We start from the raw sequence: 20,606 nt of genomic DNA, 5'->3' as shown, positions 1-20,606 counted from the left end.
TCATACCAATGTTTAAATTAAGCAAAGAAACGCGCTTTTAAAAAAATATATAAACATTTGCTTAGTATTTGCTTTACATTCGAGGGATGTTTGTGTATAATAGCAACAGCATATCATCCGAAATTTTGCAGAAAGATGAAAAGATTGGAGGATGCGGGCATCGATCCCGCTACCTCTCGCATGCTAAGCGAGCGCTCTACCATTTGAGCTAATCCCCCTGTAACACGCAAGAGTGCCGTTACTAATTAAAATACTAACGTAACATACTCCTGAATGTATATCATTTATATTGAATTCTAAGGTAGTGTTTGATTAATTGCAGATACAATACAATCGCGACCAGAAATAACCCATAATAAATAAATTGGCAGTTCAAAACAGCTAAAAGAGTTCGTTATGAATTAATGTATCAGAATATATATATATATTTTATTCTTTTCACTTCCGGTAAGGATCAGCCAGTCAAAATAAAAGCTAAAATAAGATGTTTATGGACCAACTCATTACTTCTTCTTATTTATAATTTTAGTTTACGACAGTTTTGTTTTTTCGCAGGTTTGTACATCGGTTTTAATAGCATATAATACCAAGGCATATCAAAATAAAATATAAAATTATCCAAAGTAAACATTTGCTTGCACTGCTGTTTCCAATATAAACTTTCTTTTTTAATTTTCTTCTAATTCACAGCACATGGAACGTTTCGTAACCAGTGTCAAAAGAAAAAGAGGTATTATATAGTCAATGTATTAACAACATTAGCTGCCAATCGTGATGTTTAAAAAAATAAATGAGTAATGGTATGATTTTCTCTCCTCGTTTTTAAGTTGGTTTCAGAAGGTTTATGTATAATTTAAAGTCATTTACAAACTCAAAGAATTTAGTTTTGGAAAGTGTTTGCTTGTTTTTATATACATTATATTTTCTAAATAAAACAAGTATCTACATGAATTTTTTTACGTTTCAAAACCTGCAGAAAGAAACTTTCATTCACAACTGAATTTTATAAGCAGACGAAGTAGCATACTAATACGAAATATTACTATTGATAATATACTATATAGTATTAAATCACAAACACACACACACACACACACACACACACACACACACACACACACACACACACACACACACACACACACACACACACACACACACACATATATATATATATATATATATATATATATATATATATATATATATATATATATATATATATATATATATGCCTTTCAGTTCTTAAGTATTAAGAAAATACATATATATAGGTGCATGCCAGCGTAAAATCTTGGTCAAAATTACAGACTTTTATAAATGCAGCAAACATGTGACATAACTACATTGGGGAAACGCAGACCTTTACAGCAAAATCATTGTTGGAAAATTCACACCGGATATGCACATTTACATTTGATAGCCATACACTTGTCATGCCAAAGGAGCAATAGAAAACAGTCCAGTCATGACAAAATGGCGAGCGGAGTTGGAAGTGAGTATCGCTCTCTAATATTTTCATCACGCATGCATGTACGGCGAATGTCCTGCAGTGGGGCGGAGGGCAGATTATAATTGATGCATGTCAAGCGCGTGCATAATGGATTCAGCGGTGCGCGTGCATAGGTGTTACGGGATTTGACACACGGAACTCATTGATTACAATAACGCTCACTGGCCGGATCGCTGGACGTTATACAAAAAAATGACACATTGGCGACTAGCTTTCGTGAGCGCATCATATTTCCCATCTGTTAGAGGAACGTGAGATGCCGATGCGTCGCCTGTCTAAAATGGCCCCGTTATTAGTTGTCAAACTGCCCACCCACTCTTGTATAATGCGTCCCGCAGCGCAACACATACAGATGTGCATGAATGCCGTTTACACTTCTCATCATATTCTGCCTTTTTATTCTTTGAACAGAACATAAATTGCTGTTAGGCCCAACAGAGCCATGGTCAATTAGAGAAAAGCTGTGCCTCGCCTCCTCTGTCATGAAGAGTGGAGACCAAAACTGGTGATTTTTTTTACACATATATATATTTACATTTACATATATGTCGTTGTTTTCAGTGGTTCTTACCCCTTTTTGACTCCAATATACGCAGCGATATTCAAAGTCCTCATGAAAATTCCAGTTGCTTGTGATTTACTGAATATAGATCAAGGGTGGATTTAAAAAAAATGCTTGGAATTTCTTCCCAGGAGCTTGGCATAACTCTAAAAATGTAAATTCAGTATATATAAATATAAAAATTGATTATTGTGTGATATCTACAAAAATACTTTCTCTGTATTTTCTTGGATTTTATAGATAGTGGTAATTAGACAATATTTTGCTGAAAGTGTTATTGTTTTGATACCTTAAGGACTGCCGTGGGATAGCTAACGTTTTTGATATTCTTCGTGGTGGTCAGTTCACGCTGATAAAAATTAATCTTTTCCAATAAACAATGTACACACTGTTAAGAGCAGGACATTAAACCTGCAATTACAAATATCTAAAATGATTTAAAGAATAAAAAAAAATACTATAAATGTGAAATTAAATCCGCCAGTAGGTGGCAGCAAGTCAACGTTAATCCAAATAAGTGAATTTATTATTTAAACGTCTCAAACTCTCAAGCCACAGCTCTGCACAGTGTCGCTCCGGCTCTAATCAAACACACCTGATCCAGCCGATCAAGGTCTTTAGGATCACCTGAAACCTCCAAGCAGGTGTGCAGAGCTGTGGCCCTCAGGAATCGAGGAACAAAAAACCATCGTGTTGCTCAGAGATGCGAAACAGTGTTGTGGCCGGGGTTTTTTTTTTCCGTTATGAAAGTAGAGCAAAAATAGGTAATATGGTGTCTAAAACATAAGTCTCTTAATTCACGTTTATTGGTGTTGTTCTAGGGTGTCTGTGAGCAGAGCCATCAAGCCATTTGCAGAACCTGGACGCCCTCCTGACTGGTTTTCTCAAAAGGTATTGGGAGAGCAGTAGAATAATCCAACAACATGGAAATCTTGCAAATTGTCCCCCAAAAATGAAAAAAATAAGGCCATCTAAGCTGCAAATGAGTTTTTTTTTCAATGGAACAATTTAGCATTATGAACAGATTCTCTGCAGTGACTGGGTGCCGTCAAAAGCAACTCATAAAAAACACCACAATAATCCTGAAGTAACCCCAAAGTAAATACAGACTGTCAAGTTCAAAAACGGACAAAAGAGGAACATAAATCCATCACAGAAATAGTGTATTCCATATCTTCCAGTGCTATGTGCTTTGTAATTTTTGGGTGAACTATCCCTTTAAGGATTCATTAGTTAAACTTGATATGTGATATATATATATATATATATATATATATATATATATATATATATATATATATATATATATATATATATATATATATATATATATATATGTTTATATATTACACTTATAATACGCTGTCACTTTTCCTTTTACACAGCATTGTGCCTCGCAATACTCTGAGCTCCTGGAGACAACTGAAGCCCCAAAGTGAGTCCACTTGCTTTTTATTTGCGCTCCAACAACCACACCGTTCCCGACAGCGCCTAATGGTATATGTGTGCACCTTCACAGGAGAAAGCGAGGTGAGAAAGGGGAGGTGGTCGAGACGGTGGAAGATGTGATCGTCCGCAGGTTGACAGCAGAGAGAATAGAGGAGCTGAAGCGATTCATCAAGGACACACAAGAGAAGCACAGGTACCAAATATTCACAAGCTGCTTCGACCAGCGACTGCTGTCTGCTGACTGTGACTCTGATGCTGCGTCCCTTTAGAAAGCTGAAGAGAGAAACTGAACTCATCCAGGCAGGACATCTGGACTCTAAACTTGAGGAGCTATGGGAGGAGATTGCACGGTAAGAATCACTGTATATGCATCGTCGACCAGGCAGTTTTATCTGTCTATATGCTATAAATGTAACAGATTTAAAGGGAATAGTTTCACCCAAAAATTACATTTGTGACCCCTCACGACCAAACAAGTCTTAAGTCGCTGGGGGATTTTTGTAGCAATAGCCAGCAATACATTGTATGGGTGAAAATGATCGATTTTTCTTTTAGACTGAAAATAATTAGGATATTAAGTAAAGATCATGTTCCGTGAAGATATTTTTTGTATATTTTGTTGTAACCGTTCCTACTGTAAATATTACATATTAGTAAATATAAATATTAGATTAGTAATATGCATTTCTAAGAACTTCTCAATATTTAGATTGAGAATATATTATCTCTAAATATTGTGTAACAAACCTATCTATATCCAAAATTTTTTATTCAGATTTTTTTTTTCCCAGATGACGCATAAATTAGAATAAAAAACTATATATAACTTTAACATGTTTTCATTTTTTTGTGTGTTTATTATATTGTTTCTTATTTAGTTATTTTTTATTCACAACAGTTCATAGCGACAATCATTATGTTCCTAACATAAAGCTATCATATACAAATTATATCATTATAGTCATATAATTTATATACTACTGTAGTATTTATTCATATTTTTACATTTTAATTCCTTTTTGACATTTTATTTTAGTGCTATGTGCATTTTGTTGTTTTCGCTTCTATTTATTTCTAATAAGCTTCAGTTTGTTTTTATTCATGTTTTAATTTTAGTAACTTAAATCTTTAGTTATCTTTAATTATCTATTGCAAGTGAATGTTTGTCAGTTTATCAGTTTAAATTATTTACGTCCATCAGGACCAAAAAACAAGAGGAAGAGGAAGCTGAGGTGAAAAGAAAGGCCACAGATGCGGCGTACCAGGGTATGTAAAGAAAGCCCACAAAGTGTCATTAGCATCATTCGATGGAAGTAATTAACGCATATTAAAGGGTTTATTACAAAATTGAGCAAAAAACGGTGACTCGTAAACGCTTAGTAGTAAGAGCTGTTTATCTTTTCTTTTCAGCCAGGCAGGCAGTGAAGAACACTCCTAAACGTGTGCCCAGTGTGACAGTGCGCTCTCCCTCTGGGGCCTGCTCTCCGAGCCTGGATTTTCCCATCGGAGATCCATCTGAAGATCCTAGCACCGCTGTGTGTCTCTCTCTGTTTCAGATTTTTACATTTGAATTCTGTCGTTAGACTTCGTTACGTATTTTAATACTCCTTCCTCCCCGGCGCAGGGGGCAGGATCGACGGTGTTTGTGCCTCTGACGGAGCTGCCAGGCCCCGGAGTGGTAGAGGCCAGTTTGGGGTCACTGCTGGATGAGTCAACGCAGAAGAAGCTTTTGGGTCAGAAAATCACGCCTCCTCCCTCTCCTCTCCTGTCAGAACTGCTGAAGAAAGGCAGTCTTCTGCCCACCAGCCCCAGACTGGTCAGAATCCCTCACATTTATTTATAAAATGAGCAGGCCTGCATTGAATCTACACCTGAACTACAGAAATTTGTTTTGTTCACAAAAATCCTGCACCCATTATATTTAGTCAATTTTAAGAATACGTTGAATATATTGTATGATATTTAAATCTTTTCTGCTGGTTTTGAGTGAAACAAATGCAGAACAATGTGCAGATTCTGTGTGTTCAAAAGCTTGAGGTCGGTCCGATTTTTTTCGATCCTTTTTTGATAAAAATAGAGTAAAACTGAATCATAATTACAACACTTTATACCATATTTTAAAAAAATTGTTATATATTTAAAAAGTCAAATTTATTGCTGTGATAGTAAAGCTGAATTTTCAACGTTAACATCAGAAATCATTTTACTATGCTGCTCAAGAAGCATTTCTTCTTATTATAAAATCCTGAGGTACGTAGATTCTTCAATGAATAGCTCTGCATGTAATATTTTTTTTTTTTGCACCGTTAAACATGTATAGTCAGTTGAATGCATCTTATAATAAATGCATGCAAAACTAAGTAAATAAATAAGCAAAAAAACTAATTAATTAATTACCGATCGCAAACTTTTGAACGGTACTATTATAGTGTTTAATTGTGCCCTAATCATATATTATGTTAAATTGCCAAAAAAAAACAGGATACTAAAACTGTGATTTTCAGATGTTGAAAAATTCTGAATACTAATGAAATATTAAGTCATTAAAATTTGTGCAGTTGTATAGTCAATATACATTTGCACACATTCCGTATGCTCAATATGATTAATTCCTAATCATTAATAACAGCTATTTATTTGGTTAGAAAGTGCTCTTTGTGAGAGCAATTTCTATAAAAAACTATTTAAAAATCCTTCTGGAAATGTCATGTGAAGGAACCCTGTAAAAGCAATACAACGGTTTCATTCACACATATTAGAGGTCTGTTAGTGTGGGCACACAAATATTTTGTAACTAAAATATTACTGTTATTAATGTTGGTATATTTTTTTTTGAGTCAGTCGCTTTTAAATGGTGGCAATTTAAAGAAAATCCTTATTGCAGGCAGTTGAGGGAGAATCTCCGTCCAGTCAGCTTACAGGGAGTCACGATAATCAGATGATGACTTCTTCACTGCCTGCCTCTCAGGCAGCGACAGGTAGGACTTCATGCACACTTTGTATGGTGTGTCTAACAATGTCATAGTTTAGCAGACAAATTCTGTCCCATCAGCATCTTTGTGTTTTCTGTCTTCTCATGTTAAGGGAATTTCTTCTAGCTTAACACCTAGACTGCTCTCTCTGTGCACCGTGTGTGTGTGTGTGTGTACGTGTGTGTCTCAGGTGCTCCCACGCTGTCGCGTCTGCTGGAAGCTGGCCCCGCCCAATTTCCCTCTCAGCTGAGCTCATTGGCCAATGCAGACTCCGCCCCCAGTGCTGCCGCCTCTGCAGTGGACACCAGTGCCACGCTCAGCACAGGTCTCCTTCTCGTAACTGATGTCTTAACTATCTTCTACTTTTGTTTGACTGTCTCTTGTTTTATCTGGTGTGTCGGAAGACAAATGTTTGTGTAAATGCAGTCTGAAGTGGGTTTGGTATGTGTGTATACTTTAAACAGGAGGCGATGGGGCCCCCGGTGCTTCTGTGGATAATAAAGAGGCGGTTTTAGGGGAGGAGGACCTGGTCACTGTGTCCTATATGGCAGAGGAGTTGGACTTAGAGACAGTTGGGGACATCATAGCTATTATTGAAGAGAAGGTAAATCATACATGCCCTTTTTCATGCTTATTAATAAAATATTAATAAAATACATTTATAAAATGTTTCTTGAAGTTCACCTATTTCTAGTATACATTATTTAATATGTCATATTATTTGGTCAGAAATAGAGTAAAGAAATTTCAATTTTAATTCTAAATTTTAATATATTTTGAAATGTAATTTGTTTTCCTGTGACGGTACAGCACAATTTTCAACAGCATTACTCCAGTCCATGATTTAAAATTATTTTAATATGCTTGTTTGGTGTTTAGGTAATTTCTTATTATCAATGTTAAAAACAGATGCTTTTTTTCACGATTCTTTGATGATTAGAAAGTATTTAATTAAAAGATACGGGCATACATGTTAAATGTTGCAAAATATTAATAAATTCAATGCATCCGTGCTGAATAAAACTACTTAAAAATAGTAAAACAAAGTCAAAAATAAAACATAAAAATGAAATAAATAAATAGATAAAAATACTTACAACTTTTGAATGCTATGTGCAGTTATTTATAAATGTTTATAGTTATAATAAAAATAATTATGATTTATGTTTGGAAGAAAAGGCTATAGAAATAGCGCACAATAGTAGTTCAGCAGTGATGATGAGCTTAGCTTTCAAGAAAAAAAACTGTAGATAATTGATAATGAAACAAATAATTTGATTATGTAAGATATCTGATGCTTGAAAACATGATTTTGAAAAAAGAAATCAAATAATTTTTCCAATAGATATTTGAACACAAGGAAAACATAATATTGAGCAGAATGTGAAAATAAAACGACTGGTTTAAACTAGTTAACATTGCATAAATACACAATTATCCATTAAACCACTTAAATCTTTCAATCTATTTATTGTTTCTGGCATAGTCTAAACACTGTCTAAATCCTAAAAACTGTTATCCTGTGTTGTAGGGTGACGAGAATTCCGAAGCACTGGACGCCGCAGCGGTGGAAGCTGCTCTGTCTTTGTGTGAAGACACAGGTCACAACCTGTCGGGCGCCTGGGAGCCCAACCCCTTTAGGACCATTGGCCCCGAGCCCTCCAGCACTCCAGAGGACTTAGATCCACATTCCCTGCATCTGTTAGAGGGGAAACGAGAGGGTCCTGACATGTGTGGATCCAGCAGCGGCTGCGCGCAGGGGTACGCGACACCCTCCACCACTGTCCCATCTGGCCCTCAAGTCCCCGCTCCAGCAGCAGGAGCCCGTTCGGACCCAGAAGCCCTCAGACCGGAGCACGCTGCCGAGACCCAGGATGGGCGGCCAGAATCACTGCATGCTGTGATCAAAAGTGAGACTGACGAATGGACACCGTCTCAATCAGGTATTCTGTGCTTGCTTGACGCTTGGGCGAGTTAGTTAATGGATTGAAGATGAACATTGTACACTACTGTTCAAAGGTTTAGGGTGCGTAAATAGTTTAAATTAATGGTCCCACTTTATATTAAGTGGCCTTAACGACTATGTATCTATGTAATTAGTTGCATCAAAGCATAAGTACAGTTTACTTACTATGTTCGTATTGTATTGCAAACCAGTTTTGCTGCTGTTTAGACGGGACAGTTGTGGTGGTTTGGGTAATTATAAATGTAATTACAGAAATTAATTACAGATGTAATTACATGTAGGTATTTTAATTACATGTAGAAATTACAATGTAGTAACATGTTACATACATGTAATTAACACAGTAAGTGCATTGTACCAAATTATTAATTTAAATGTAAGTACATAGTAGTTAGGGCCACCTAATATAAAGTGGGCCCAAATTAATACTTTTATTCAAGTTTGCATTAAAAGCGATTAAAAGATTTCTATTTCAAAATAAATGCTGTTCCTTTGAACACTCTGTCCATCAAAGAATCCTGACAAATCACTGTTTCCACACAAAAATATTAAGCAGCACAAATGTTTTCAACATTGATAATCCACGAAACAACATGATTACAAAGAGTATCTAAGAACATGAATTGAATGACATAATATTTAAATTCGCTTTGGTAGAAACTCACAAATGTTCCATTCTCTTTCAGATACACGGTCAGAAGATGACCCTGTGATAAAACAGCACTCAAAGGTGTGGTGATGCTGTGACTGTCTGCATACGCTAATAAATAATTTACCACCCACGAGTACATGTAGAAACCCGGAAACCATTAACTCTGCCCTTTTTAGTATTTTTTTTACACTCCTCGTTAACAGGAAGTGAAAGAGGAGGAGGAGGCCGTGAGTGATGCTGAGGAGGGCAGTGTGTCGGAGATGAAAGCTGGATTAGAAGGGGATGGAGTCGAGGATTGTGGGGGAGAAGAGGACGGAGATGGAGTTTATCTGTCCGAGCCAGAGGGAGAAACTGAGCTGGATCCTCCGGCCAGCGAGAGTGAGGACGGCTACAGCATGCACACAGCATCCTCTTCCGTACAGCTCCACACAACTGCAGACTCCATTCCCAGCAGCCCTGCCTCCTCACAGTTGTATGTGTCGAAACCTCATATAGTTAAAGGGACAGTTCACCCAAAAAATGTAACTCTGTCAAGGATTACCCTCATGCTCCAAATCTGCAAATCTGCCAATCTCCAAATCTATTTTTTATTAAATCTGAGAGCTTTCGGACCCTGCGTAGACAGCAACTGACACGTTCATTTCTTATAAATAAAGTCATTATTTATGTTTTCTTTGCACACACACGCAAAAAGCATGAAGACGAGTCATTTTCATTTTGACAGAATTGTAATTTTTTGGGTGAACTATCCCTTTAAGGAGCATTCACATTAAGTCTGATTGTAAATATTTCAAATTTTACCTTAAAATATATTTTAAAAAATAATTCACCCAAAATTTAAGGTTGCACCAGGACATAGACGTTTGTTTCTTTACCAGAACAGATTTTGAAAAATTAAGCATTAAATCACTTGCTCGCCAGAGGTTACCCTGCAGTGAATGGGTGCCGCCAGTATATCTAATAAAATACGTCCAAACATCTTATAAAATCAAAATGATCCACAAGTAATATACTTGACTCCAGTCCACCAATTAACGTCTTGTTAAGCAAAAAGCGGTTTTTGTAAGAAGATAATAAATTTTGGTATTTTAACATTAACCCGTTGCTTCCATAGTCCATAATAATCCATAATAATGCTCCCTCTAGTGCAAAAAAGTCCATCTCCTCTGTTTTCACATGTAAATGGTGCTTTATCTGTGCATATTCCTCTCCCAGATCATACTTCACAACTTTTTCACTTTTTTTACAGCAATATAATGGATAGATGACTCATATTTTAGCTAGAAGCAACAATTTAGAGTTACAAATGCTTAATAATGTTTATTACAATTTTCTTAAATGATGCACTGGAGTTGTGTGAATTACTTAACAACAATTATATTGTTTTTATAAGCTGTTGGAGGTAATGTAACTATTTCTTTAAATCTGTTCAGATCATCTACATCACGGATGGCCTGAGACTGAGTACATTTTCTTGCTTGAGTGAACTATTCCTTGAATACTTTTCTGTAATTTAGTCACATTGAACAGATGTTTACACAATTATTCAACGTGCTCTTATCACAAAATCCTCTAATCTTCTCCTCAGCTCTATCTGCAGCGAGGATCAAGAAGCAATTCAGGCTCAGAAGATCTGGAAGAAAGCCATCATGTTGGTGTGGCGAGCAGCAGCCAATCACAGGTGAGAGTCTTTGCCACGCTGTACCAAACCCCGCCCCCTTTTATCTAACTCTGCGGAGACAGAAGGATAAAACTGAGCGATAATTGGTCATTTTAAACAGGTATGCAAATGTCTTCCTGCAACCTGTAACGGATGACATCGCCCCTGGTTACCACAGTATTGTGCACAGGTGAGAGTGAATTGTCGAAGGTAATTTAAAACGATTTCTAATAAGCAATCCAATTGGGCTTAATGTTTTGAGATAAAGTCTTCGTGACAATTTCGGGGTTCTTAGGCCAATGGATCTGTCCACCATCAAGAAGAACATTGAGAACGGGCTGATCCGTACCACAGCTGAGTTCCAGCGCGACATCATGCTGATGTTCCAGAACGCAGTGATGTACAACAGCTCGGACCATGATGTGTTCCACATGGCCGTGGAGATGCAGAGAGACGTTCTGGAGCAGATCCAGCAGTTTTTGGCCACGCAGTTAATCATGCAGACCTCGGAATCGGGCATCAGTGCCAAGAGCCTGCGTGGGAGAGATGCCAACCGCAAACAGGACCCCAATGACAAGGTGGGACACTTTATGTGCAACAGCACTTCAACACTTGTGCACATTTCATCAATTCATCATTCTGGATAACCAATATTAGCCTAGTGAAACAGAATATATAGATATATATATAGTAAATATACACAGCATTATGTAAACAAATACTTTTATTATGGACATGATATACGTGATACACACACACACACACACACACACACACACACACACACATACAGGAGTTACTGTTTTGCAAGTGATTAAACTTGCGGCTTTTAGTAGGGAGACACTGCATAGATGATATGAGAAAGCTATAATTAAAATAAACCTTATCACACTACTCTGTCTGACATACATATATAAAACAGTAATACTGTGAAATATTTATTAAAATATATTTATTAAATTAAAAGTTTTTCAAATATAATTTACTTCTGTAATGCCATGCTGCATTTTTAGGAGCCATTACTCCAATGTTATGCGATTCTTAAGAAATCATTTTAGTATGCTGATTTGGTACTCAATGAAAAAATCTTACTAATACTAATAATATTTATAATATAATATTTTTCATTATAAAACAGTTGTGCTGCCTAAACCACGATATATTTGTTATGATTCTTCAATGAATAAGTTCAAAACAGTATTTCTTTGAAACCTTTTAAAACATAGTTCTTATTGATTTATCAGATCCTTAATGAATAAAAATATTGGTTTCTTAAAAAACCTTTGAATAATACCGCACAGGTATACATTTACAAAAGTTAATTTTTATATCAATAAATATCTAGAATATTAATTTGAGTTTATTAATAAATTAGTAAGTTATTCAATAATGTGTGAATAAGGGGATATGAAAGAACAATCAGAACAAATGAGTCCAGCTGAGTCAAGTTTTACAAACATTTATAAAATATTTATCTTTCTGTTTCAATGCGACATCCACCTTTAAACCACTTTTGCATTTGAGTGTGTATTCAAGACCTCTGACGCTGACCTTTGACCTCATACAGGACTGCGTTCCCATGGCCTCTCCTGCATTTCTTCTCTCTCTCTTTGTAAGTATCATGTCTGCTTTTTCTACCCCTTACCAACACTGTTTTTACAGATATTTTGAAGAATGTTGGTAACCAGACAGTTGCTGGTAACAACAGACTTCGGTAGTCGAAAAAAAAATATATATAGGGTGATTGTCAGATTTCAAGTTCAGTCTCAAGTGATATGGAAAAGCTGCCGTAAAAATATGAGGAAAATGTCTTGCTTTAAAGTGAATTCGATAACCATGACTTCCCCCTTTCTGCAGGATGGAGGCACAAGGGGGCGACGCTGCGCTATAGAAGCAGATCTGAAAATGAAGAAATAAGCGGCCGGCGGTGGGTGGGTTCCTTTGAAACACTAATAAGTGACTGAGTGCTGGGAGCATAGGACAATCTCTCTGAACCATATCGCCAACACGGTTAAACAGAAAGGCTCAAGAGTGTATCACATGGTGTTGGGGATTGGACAATGATGGGACTGCCTCAAAATCTGTGCATATACGTGTCTGTGTGTATGTAATTTTGTGTGGTGCGTGTTGTGTAGTACTAAAGATTTGTTTCGTGTACGAATAGTGCCTTTTCAGGTATTGACAAACGACTGGGAATAAACCCGACGAAAGGACAAAAAAATTTGAATTGAAATGCCTTCTCATGTGGGAACAATGTTACTGATATTTTACCCTCTGCCATAATGCTGTATTCTTGTGTCGTTTCGAACTATTTTATTATTATTATTATTATTATTATTATTATTTTTAACTTAGAGAGGTTTTAAATGTTCACACTGCTTTCTTCCATGTAGCCGATGAGGACCAAGGACTTTCAAGCTAAAAAAAAACAAAAACAAAACATAAAATAAAGCATAATAAAAAGAGACCATATGACTTGTGTAGTATATTCAAAGTCCTCCGAAGCGTTGTGGGCGATTGGTGTGAGGAACAATGTAATAACTGGCAAATATTTTACTACTTGCCAATTCATATGAATTTCACAGACCACAGAGAAACAGTGTTTGATTTAATCTTTTATTTAAGCAGCACTAAACGCACTCAATCCAAGCAAAACTTCCAGCAGTTACCCATAGCATACTGCGTGGATACAAGATCACAATACCACCACGGGCACAAACTTTCCACGTCACATCCAACACTCTTCCTCCATTTCATCCCAAACGAGAGGAGGCCGACTGTAGCACTTCTAAACATCGCTCAGGCTCATATTTGTGCTAAAGATCAGTATGTTATTATATATAGAACATAGTGTTCAGTGACGAGAGGTAAAACATTAACTGTAGTTTAAAACAGATGCTTAGTAACGGTTATTTTGCCTAGTTATATAATTACTGATATTAAACTGTGCCAGTAACACCTTCGAACACTAACAAGGCGGGGAGAATGCATGGATGGATGCATGCAATACACGAGAAGAGGTTAAGACAAATAAAGTGCCAAAATAGAAATCAAATACTGCAGATTAATTAATAATTCAGAGGTAATGGCATTTAGTTTTCTGTCAGTGCACTGAATTTTCTACCTTGCTTAAAAACAGTTGCCCAATACCTTTTAATGTCCAAAACATACACCACTGTAACAAAAGACCAAAAAACTAAGTTATAGTACATATGTTTTTTTTGTTTGTTTTATTTTTGCTACGTCCAGAGCGCTTTGAAAAAGCTGTAGTGGTTTATATCCCCGTTTTGAGAACTGTTTCCGGAAAAAACGAAACTATTAAAATTTGTCGTCAAATGTAATTCACAGCACAAATTCAGAAATAAAATATGTTATCCAATAAGTTAAATTCCTATTAACATTTAAGCTTAAATGCGACTAATAAACAACAATCACTAGCTTTAATCCTGTCAGCCAGCCTGGAGTCAGTGCTCCTTAATGTAAGGAAATAAAATACCAGGTGCTCGCACAAATTTCCCCACAGTTGTGCGTCGCAGCTGAAACGGATGAGCTAAAGGCCATCGGACTTCACCCCATTCGTGGATGAAAAGGCAAACTCTCATGAGAAAATCAACTTGGGTTTCTGCTTCAACACATCTCTCCCTTCCTTTCTTCGTTCCCAAAAAGGTGACCCACCCGAGTAAATTGAAATATATAACCAATACTAAAAGCTCTTTGATTAGGCTGACCATGCTGTCTTAGAAGGGCGACGCTGCTTCAGTCTCCTCTCTGGCGGCCGATGAAGCGGTGCAGCTTTTCACAGTGATCCAGCTTCATGGTCTCTGCCTTCTGCTTCAGCCGCTCGTCTCGGTACAGCTGGCCCAGATTAGCTAGATCAGATTCTGAAACAAAACGGAACCGCTTTAGTAATACAGGGGCTTATATTACAAAGTCGTGACTTAATGTACAAGAAGGCCTTGTACTCTGTTGCTTCTCTTTCCAGCAGCTGCTCTGTAGGTGGTCGATATAGTCGTTCTCAATAGTCTTCTCCATCTCATCCAGAGCAGCGCCTCTGTATTCTTTCTCAAAACTCTTATCCACATAGTATGGCACACCCATGTGCTGGGTTTCTCTGGACACCACTAACCCCATGGACCTGTGACGGAGATCATATACATCAGGTCTTTTCTATCAAGGATGTTTTTAAATCACGTGGCACGGCTGACTTACGGTTTGTAGAAGAGGCTGTAGGGAGGGTTGGTTGCCATCAGCTGAGTGAATACAGATATCAGAATGAGCACCAGCACCGGCAGCAGCTGCAGCAGAGCTGTGAAGTTGTTCTAGATAAGGAGAAACAGGAACAAATATTGAGAGGGACCCCGTTTGCAATAGAGGTCAGAAAGAGAATAAAGGTTGCCAGATATTTCCATTAAACAACCTCAACTGGACCATAACCATAACGTCCTAGTTAACTTTCTAAAGTGTCCGTCAAAACTATTTGGAAAAGACAAGTCCAAAAACATTTAGAACAGCTGGATCTTGGAAAACAGAGGCTGATTTATGATAATAATGCATTCTATGGAACCTTTAAATCAAACAGTTTCCTGTTGGCCAGTTATTGCAGTGACAGGAAACAAAGTAGCTGAAAGGAGGCCGGGTTTAGAAAAGAAAAGTTATGTCGGCACACTGGCCACAAGGCTATCCCTACTAGCCATGATTTTAAAGTTCTGAGCTCAAATTTATTTGTTCTTGTATACAAAAAATGAGAGCTCACTAAAAGGGAGTAAATTAATTAAAAACTGTACATATCTGTATTATGTCTTTTACATCTTTTCCTGAATCCGCTCGCAGATGATCTCATAACATGCAATAAAAATAATGATTATTATGTGTACGCTCGTTTATACGAGATGTAAGGTTGTAATGTCATAAGTTCTTGGCTGACCTATGACTATGACTTACGTCATAGACCGTACGTCGAGTCAGAAGTCAGCCAAGAAGCCAGAACTCTGCTCTCTCGCAGAATTTATTTTTTTAGTTATTTACGTTATAATAAGAAAACTAGATAAAACTAGAAGAAAATACTAGATAGGGTATTTTTCATTTCACAATGGATGTATACGATTTACAGAGCTTCAAAATAATGGCCGCTATCCACAAGCAATAACAAGGTTGGAAGAAGCAGAATTTAAAAAATTGAAAGAAGAAAGTCATATACACACAGGATGGCTTGGGGGTGAGTAAAATATGCCATCATTTAATTTTTGGGTAAACTATTCCTTTAAAGATTGTTTTCATTTCAGCCTATAACTTACATCCTCACCTACAGGATGATGAAGATCTTCTCACCTGACTGTGGCTCTCCTCCACCTCTTCTTCCCGTCTCTCATACGTACGGCGCCTGCGGGGCTGGTAATAATGAGCGTAGGAAGCTCCTCGGTTGGTGTACACGTGGATGTTGCCTGCATGAGTATAAGATTTTTTAGTTCTTTAAAAGTTTGACGGAAATATTTAGCTTGAACCACATTCGTTAACGAAAAAGAGAAATGTGATGGACATCACAAACGAATAAAAACTATTTTTTTTATAATAGAGTTTCGGACCTGTAGGAAACCTGCCCCCGAAGAAGATGTTAAAAAGCTCCTCCGGAGAGATGTCAGCCTCAAAGTCTCTGCTGAAGGAGCGGTGGTGTCCGTACGGTTGACGGGGCTGGGCTGAAGAATGACCGGATGTCTCTGCAGGGCCCTGGTCCCCACACTGATCATACTGCTGCCTTTTCTCTGGGTTACTGAGCACTGCATATGCATTGCCTATAGCTGAATTGAGAAAAAGAAATATAAACAAATATTCAAGTTTAATATGCATAATATATATTTCATTCTAAATATAAAAAGTGTGTGAAAGTCTTATTTATTTGATTAAACGAATGCAGTAAAACAGAAATATCGCAAACTTTGATTTGAAATGTTTCTCATTAGTCCAGTTTTCAGTGTCACGTAATCCTTCAGGAATCATCTAACAAGCTAGTTTGGTCCTCAACAAAACATTTTTTTTTATCAAAAATCACAATAGATTTTTTTGTACCAATCTAAAAACATTTAATAATCATTTTAACATATCCTTACAGAACATAGTATAAATTTTCATTAAAACCAACCCAAACTTTTTAGAGCCGGCAGTGGTCATAATGTTCATACGAGAGTCCTAGTGGTCATATGAGATACCTTTAAAAGCATCGGTCGCTCCAGGGGCACAGTTCTTATCAGGGTGAAAACGTAGCGCCAGCTTCCTATAGGCTTTCTTCAGGTCCTCATCACTGGCATCCTTTGGCACCCCCAGAATCTCATAAAAGTCTCTGCATCTCTTTATCCTGTACAGCACATAAATGAATAATGAATGAAAATGAATTCTCATTTTTGAGTGACTACTCCATTCAGTACCTGAGCACTCCTTGCCGCTGCTCCTCCGTGTAGCTCTTTTTGTCATCACTGGACCCCTCTGCTCTCTCTTGCGTACTGGGCCGCTGATGTGGAGCCGGGCCGTCCTCATCAGAGGTCCTCCAGCCGGGTGGAGGAGTGAAGGTACGCTCCTCTTCGGGGGGAGTGCCGCCATTCTTCACAATAGCATCAATCAGTACTGATAAGAGAAATCAGAGATACATGTAACGGCTTTTAAAATCGGCTTGTACTTGTGCATCGTTACTAAGCATACTTGTGTACATTGGAAAAAATACGGTACAATGTACGGTGTTACACATTACATGCATGCCCTAAAGTAACAACAGTAAAATATATTATACATAGTTTTAGCATCAGGACCTTTTTTTCTGCTGAGCCCCCATTTCCATTAACACCAATATGTTCTCTAAATGCAATGCAAATGTCTAGGGAGAATATAATGAGTTATATTAGCAACACTCCAAAGTTTAAAAATACAACCAAACTACGTTACTACATTCATTCTATTCACGCATACAAAAAAGCTTGACTAAAATGTGAAAATAACTTGTACTACACCTTGAACACAATACAATAGAAAAGTGAGGTTCGTTATCAGCATTCATATGCAAATGTTGGCAAATTCTTAAAATTATAAAATTAAGTGCATTTACCATAAAAAAAGAATCCAATAATAATACATTTTACCATTATCTACAAAATTTTCATACGCCAAATATTTGTTTTTGTAAATCTAATTTACATTTATTTCGTAAAAATACTGACACAGCTTTGCAGTGTATGAATAACATACATTTAATGCCATAACCTTATGAATTTTATACAGTTTGGGGTCTCACTGAAAAAAGCAGTTTGTTCTCTTTCATATATATATATATATATATATATATATATATATATATATATATATATATATATATATATACACACACACACATATATACATACATATATCCCAGATCTTTTGAACCACTAGAAGACTCAAACCCACAGCTGACCTGAGGACAGATTATATAACGCACAACAACCAGACGCTGCACTTTCTATTTCAGCGCACTGACCAAACACACCTGATTTGTCAATCAAACCACAACAGCTTGATACAAACCTCTGGCCCGGGTGCTCGGGTAGATCTTCTGCGCCTCGTACAGCAGCTGCAAGGCTTTCTCTTTGCGTCCTGAGCGCAAACACAGCTTGGCTTTCTCTATCAGCCTGTCGGACTCCTCTCTGTCCATCTCAAACAGTGACATTTCAAACAACGACACCTCAAACCCGCATGAACTGACGTGGCAAAGAGCTTACAGACGAAAAATAATCAAATCAAAGCGTGTTGGACTGCAAAAATGAGTCGCAGGGTTGTTGACATCAAGCTAAATCTAGTGCGTTCCGCTAATACAACCACAACAATTTAACTTCCGATTTTAGACATCTTCCGCTCTCCTAACGGACACCGCGACTTAGTCGAATATGAATTTATTATCAAAACAATTCATGTTTGACCTTCTATATTAGGCTTCGTCATTGTAAAATGTGCGAGAAAGACAGAAATGCAATACTGCTTGTAACCTCCATCGCTAAACGGAAGCGGAAGCGCATGTTGCGGAGGACTACAAATCCAGCCAATTAGAAGGCGACATTCCTTGCCGTAGATGGCATGATGGCAATACCATAAAAATCCCAACTGGCACTCGGCGCTAATGAGTGATGCTGCCGCGTGTGTTTATCGATCAAAGCGTTATTTGTTGGATAAACACGCTTTGTTTAGATTTCATACAATGGCAAGCTTGTGGTTCATTTTAAATGTACTCATCAAAAGTTTAATATAAAAGCACCGTCACTAAGGTTTTAAATATAGTTTACAACACATACAAGCAACAACAACCCTGTGCCCACTGAACGTCGGCTGTTGGGGGATGCACACAAGCTTGAAATGAGATGGAAGCACCTTCTGTCGCCCTCTTGTGACAAGGAATATGAAAATACAGCGTGAACACTTCGAAACAGCAAATGTGAATCTCACGAACTATAAGGATTGGAGACAGATTTATCCGCCAAACTACAACATAATATTTTAAACACATGCTGACAAGAGTTTTTATACCATGAAAGATGTTCAACAGCATTTTTCAGATCAAGCGGAACATCTTTTAGGCTACACATGACACAATTTATTTCTATAATGTATTATATATAATTTATTTATATATAAATTATATAAATACAAATAATGACTAAGAGTAGGATTATGCACTAATTTTTTATTGATACTATTTAATTAAAACAAGCATTTGTTTGATATTCTCTTCAGATCAGACCTCTCTACAGGACGTCACCTGTTCTGTAGAGGACAGTGTCCTCCTGCCAGTGCTCCTGAAGTTCTTCCTGCTGCCGAGCAAATGAAGGACCAGCCTCAAGATCAGGACGGCCCAGTTAGTCCTTCAGCAGATGAGAGTGCACCACATCTGCTGAGACTGGCTGAGGGTGAGTTTACCCTCATAATCCAAAATATAACTCACACGTGCTATTCTTACAATATAATATTTCAGATGTATGCGTATAAAGTAAATAGTTTCAGTAAATATACATGTACAAGTATAGTGATACAAACAATGTTAAAATAGGTTTAGAATATGTATGGCTTGTCTGTAACGATAATAATATTTAAAATAGACCACATTTGCTGCAAATACACCATCGGCAAGAAGATGAGAGAGGGAACATATGGCTCTGTATATGAAGGGACCCGCTGTGAGGACGGCCTTCAGGTGGCTGTCAAATTCACAGCAAAGATAGAGTACATCAGACTTGTGAGTGAACTGCACTGCTTTTGTCATCTTTTACCTTCTCTAGTACCTCTAGAGGTGGCCCTGACAGTCTCGGCCAATCAAGGCCCCAGCTGTTGCCACATTATAGAGCTACTGGACTGGCAGGACCATCTCGACCAGTACATCTTGGTCCTCATCCTGCATGGACCTGTATGATTTTTGGCTGCATTATGACGGCCTCTTTAGTGAGGGGATGGCTCGTCATTTCATGCAGCAGGTTATTGAAGCTGCTGCCATCTGCTGTTCCCGCGGGGTCCTCCATCGAGACATCAAGATACCGAACCTCCTGGCAACATAGAGACCCTGGAGGTGAAGCTGATTGATTTCGGCTGTGGGGACCTCCTGGTCAACACACTGTACAACACCTACAGTGGTATGCTTTTTCAAACATGTAGTTTGAGAACTATACTCTTGTAAATGAATCAACAACAGGAATAAAAGAATACAACATGCAGTGGTAAAACACATTTATATGTGACAAACTCATTCCTTTGGGAACAGCAAGGTACAGCCCTCCAGAATATTGTATGAGTATCAAGGGAAAGAGGAAACGGTGTGGTCACTGGGAGT

General features: G+C 37.5%; 2 protein-coding genes and 1 non-coding gene across 3 annotated transcripts; 1 reads left to right on the top strand and 2 right to left on the bottom strand.

The window, feature by feature from the left end:
* Nucleotides 1-145: 145 nt before the first annotated feature.
* trnaa-agc lies at nt 146-218 on the bottom strand. Its single transcript has one exon. It is a non-coding gene; the product is annotated as a tRNA-Ala (tRNA).
* A 1,138-nt stretch (nt 219-1,356) lies between these two features.
* Nucleotides 1,357-13,239, top strand: brd8a (bromodomain containing 8a). Its single transcript, XM_043220876.1, has 20 exons — nt 1,357-1,495; nt 1,925-2,018; nt 2,897-2,966; nt 3,461-3,510; nt 3,595-3,717; nt 3,794-3,874; nt 4,726-4,790; nt 4,935-5,059; nt 5,149-5,340; nt 6,409-6,502; nt 6,687-6,821; nt 6,961-7,100; nt 8,028-8,439; nt 9,149-9,192; nt 9,318-9,586; nt 10,703-10,795; nt 10,896-10,964; nt 11,070-11,352; nt 12,342-12,386; nt 12,632-13,239. The coding sequence occupies exons 1-20, from the start codon at nt 1,477-1,479 to the stop codon at nt 12,689-12,691; spliced, it is 2,463 nt and encodes an 820-aa protein (XP_043076811.1). The 5' UTR covers nt 1,357-1,476; the 3' UTR covers nt 12,692-13,239.
* A 137-nt stretch (nt 13,240-13,376) lies between these two features.
* Nucleotides 13,377-18,810, bottom strand: dnajc18 (DnaJ (Hsp40) homolog, subfamily C, member 18). Its single transcript, XM_043221826.1, has 8 exons — nt 18,320-18,810; nt 17,194-17,389; nt 16,978-17,123; nt 16,357-16,569; nt 16,103-16,215; nt 14,984-15,093; nt 14,737-14,909; nt 13,377-14,655 (listed from the first exon to the last, which is right to left on the bottom strand). Exons 1-8 carry the CDS (start codon nt 18,459-18,461, stop codon nt 14,531-14,533), a joined length of 1,218 nt encoding a protein of 405 aa, XP_043077761.1. The 5' UTR covers nt 18,462-18,810; the 3' UTR covers nt 13,377-14,530.
* Between the last annotated feature and the right edge of the window lie 1,796 nt (nt 18,811-20,606).

Source organism: Puntigrus tetrazona, chromosome 21 (assembly GCF_018831695.1).
Source record: "Puntigrus tetrazona isolate hp1 chromosome 21, ASM1883169v1, whole genome shotgun sequence".
Taxonomy (NCBI): Eukaryota; Metazoa; Chordata; class Actinopteri; order Cypriniformes; family Cyprinidae; genus Puntigrus; species Puntigrus tetrazona.
The sequence above is the reverse complement of the archived record's forward strand: the minus strand, read 5'-3'. Positions and strand labels throughout refer to the sequence as shown.

Coding starts and splice junctions, on each gene's coding strand:
- dnajc18 (XM_043221826.1), bottom strand. CDS start 18,461: ATGTCACTGTTTGAGATGGACAGAGAGGAGTCCGACAGGCTGATAGAG. Junction 17,124..17,193: donor CAGCGGCAAGGAGTGCTCAG/GTACTGAATGGA, acceptor TGTGCTGTACAG/GATAAAGAGATGCAGAGACT. Junction 16,216..16,356: donor CGGGGGCAGGTTTCCTACAG/GTCCGAAACTCT, acceptor ATACTCATGCAG/GCAACATCCACGTGTACACC.
- brd8a (XM_043220876.1), top strand. Junction 4,791..4,934: donor CACAGATGCGGCGTACCAGG/GTATGTAAAGAA, acceptor TTTTCTTTTCAG/CCAGGCAGGCAGTGAAGAAC. Junction 7,101..8,027: donor TAGCTATTATTGAAGAGAAG/GTAAATCATACA, acceptor CCTGTGTTGTAG/GGTGACGAGAATTCCGAAGC.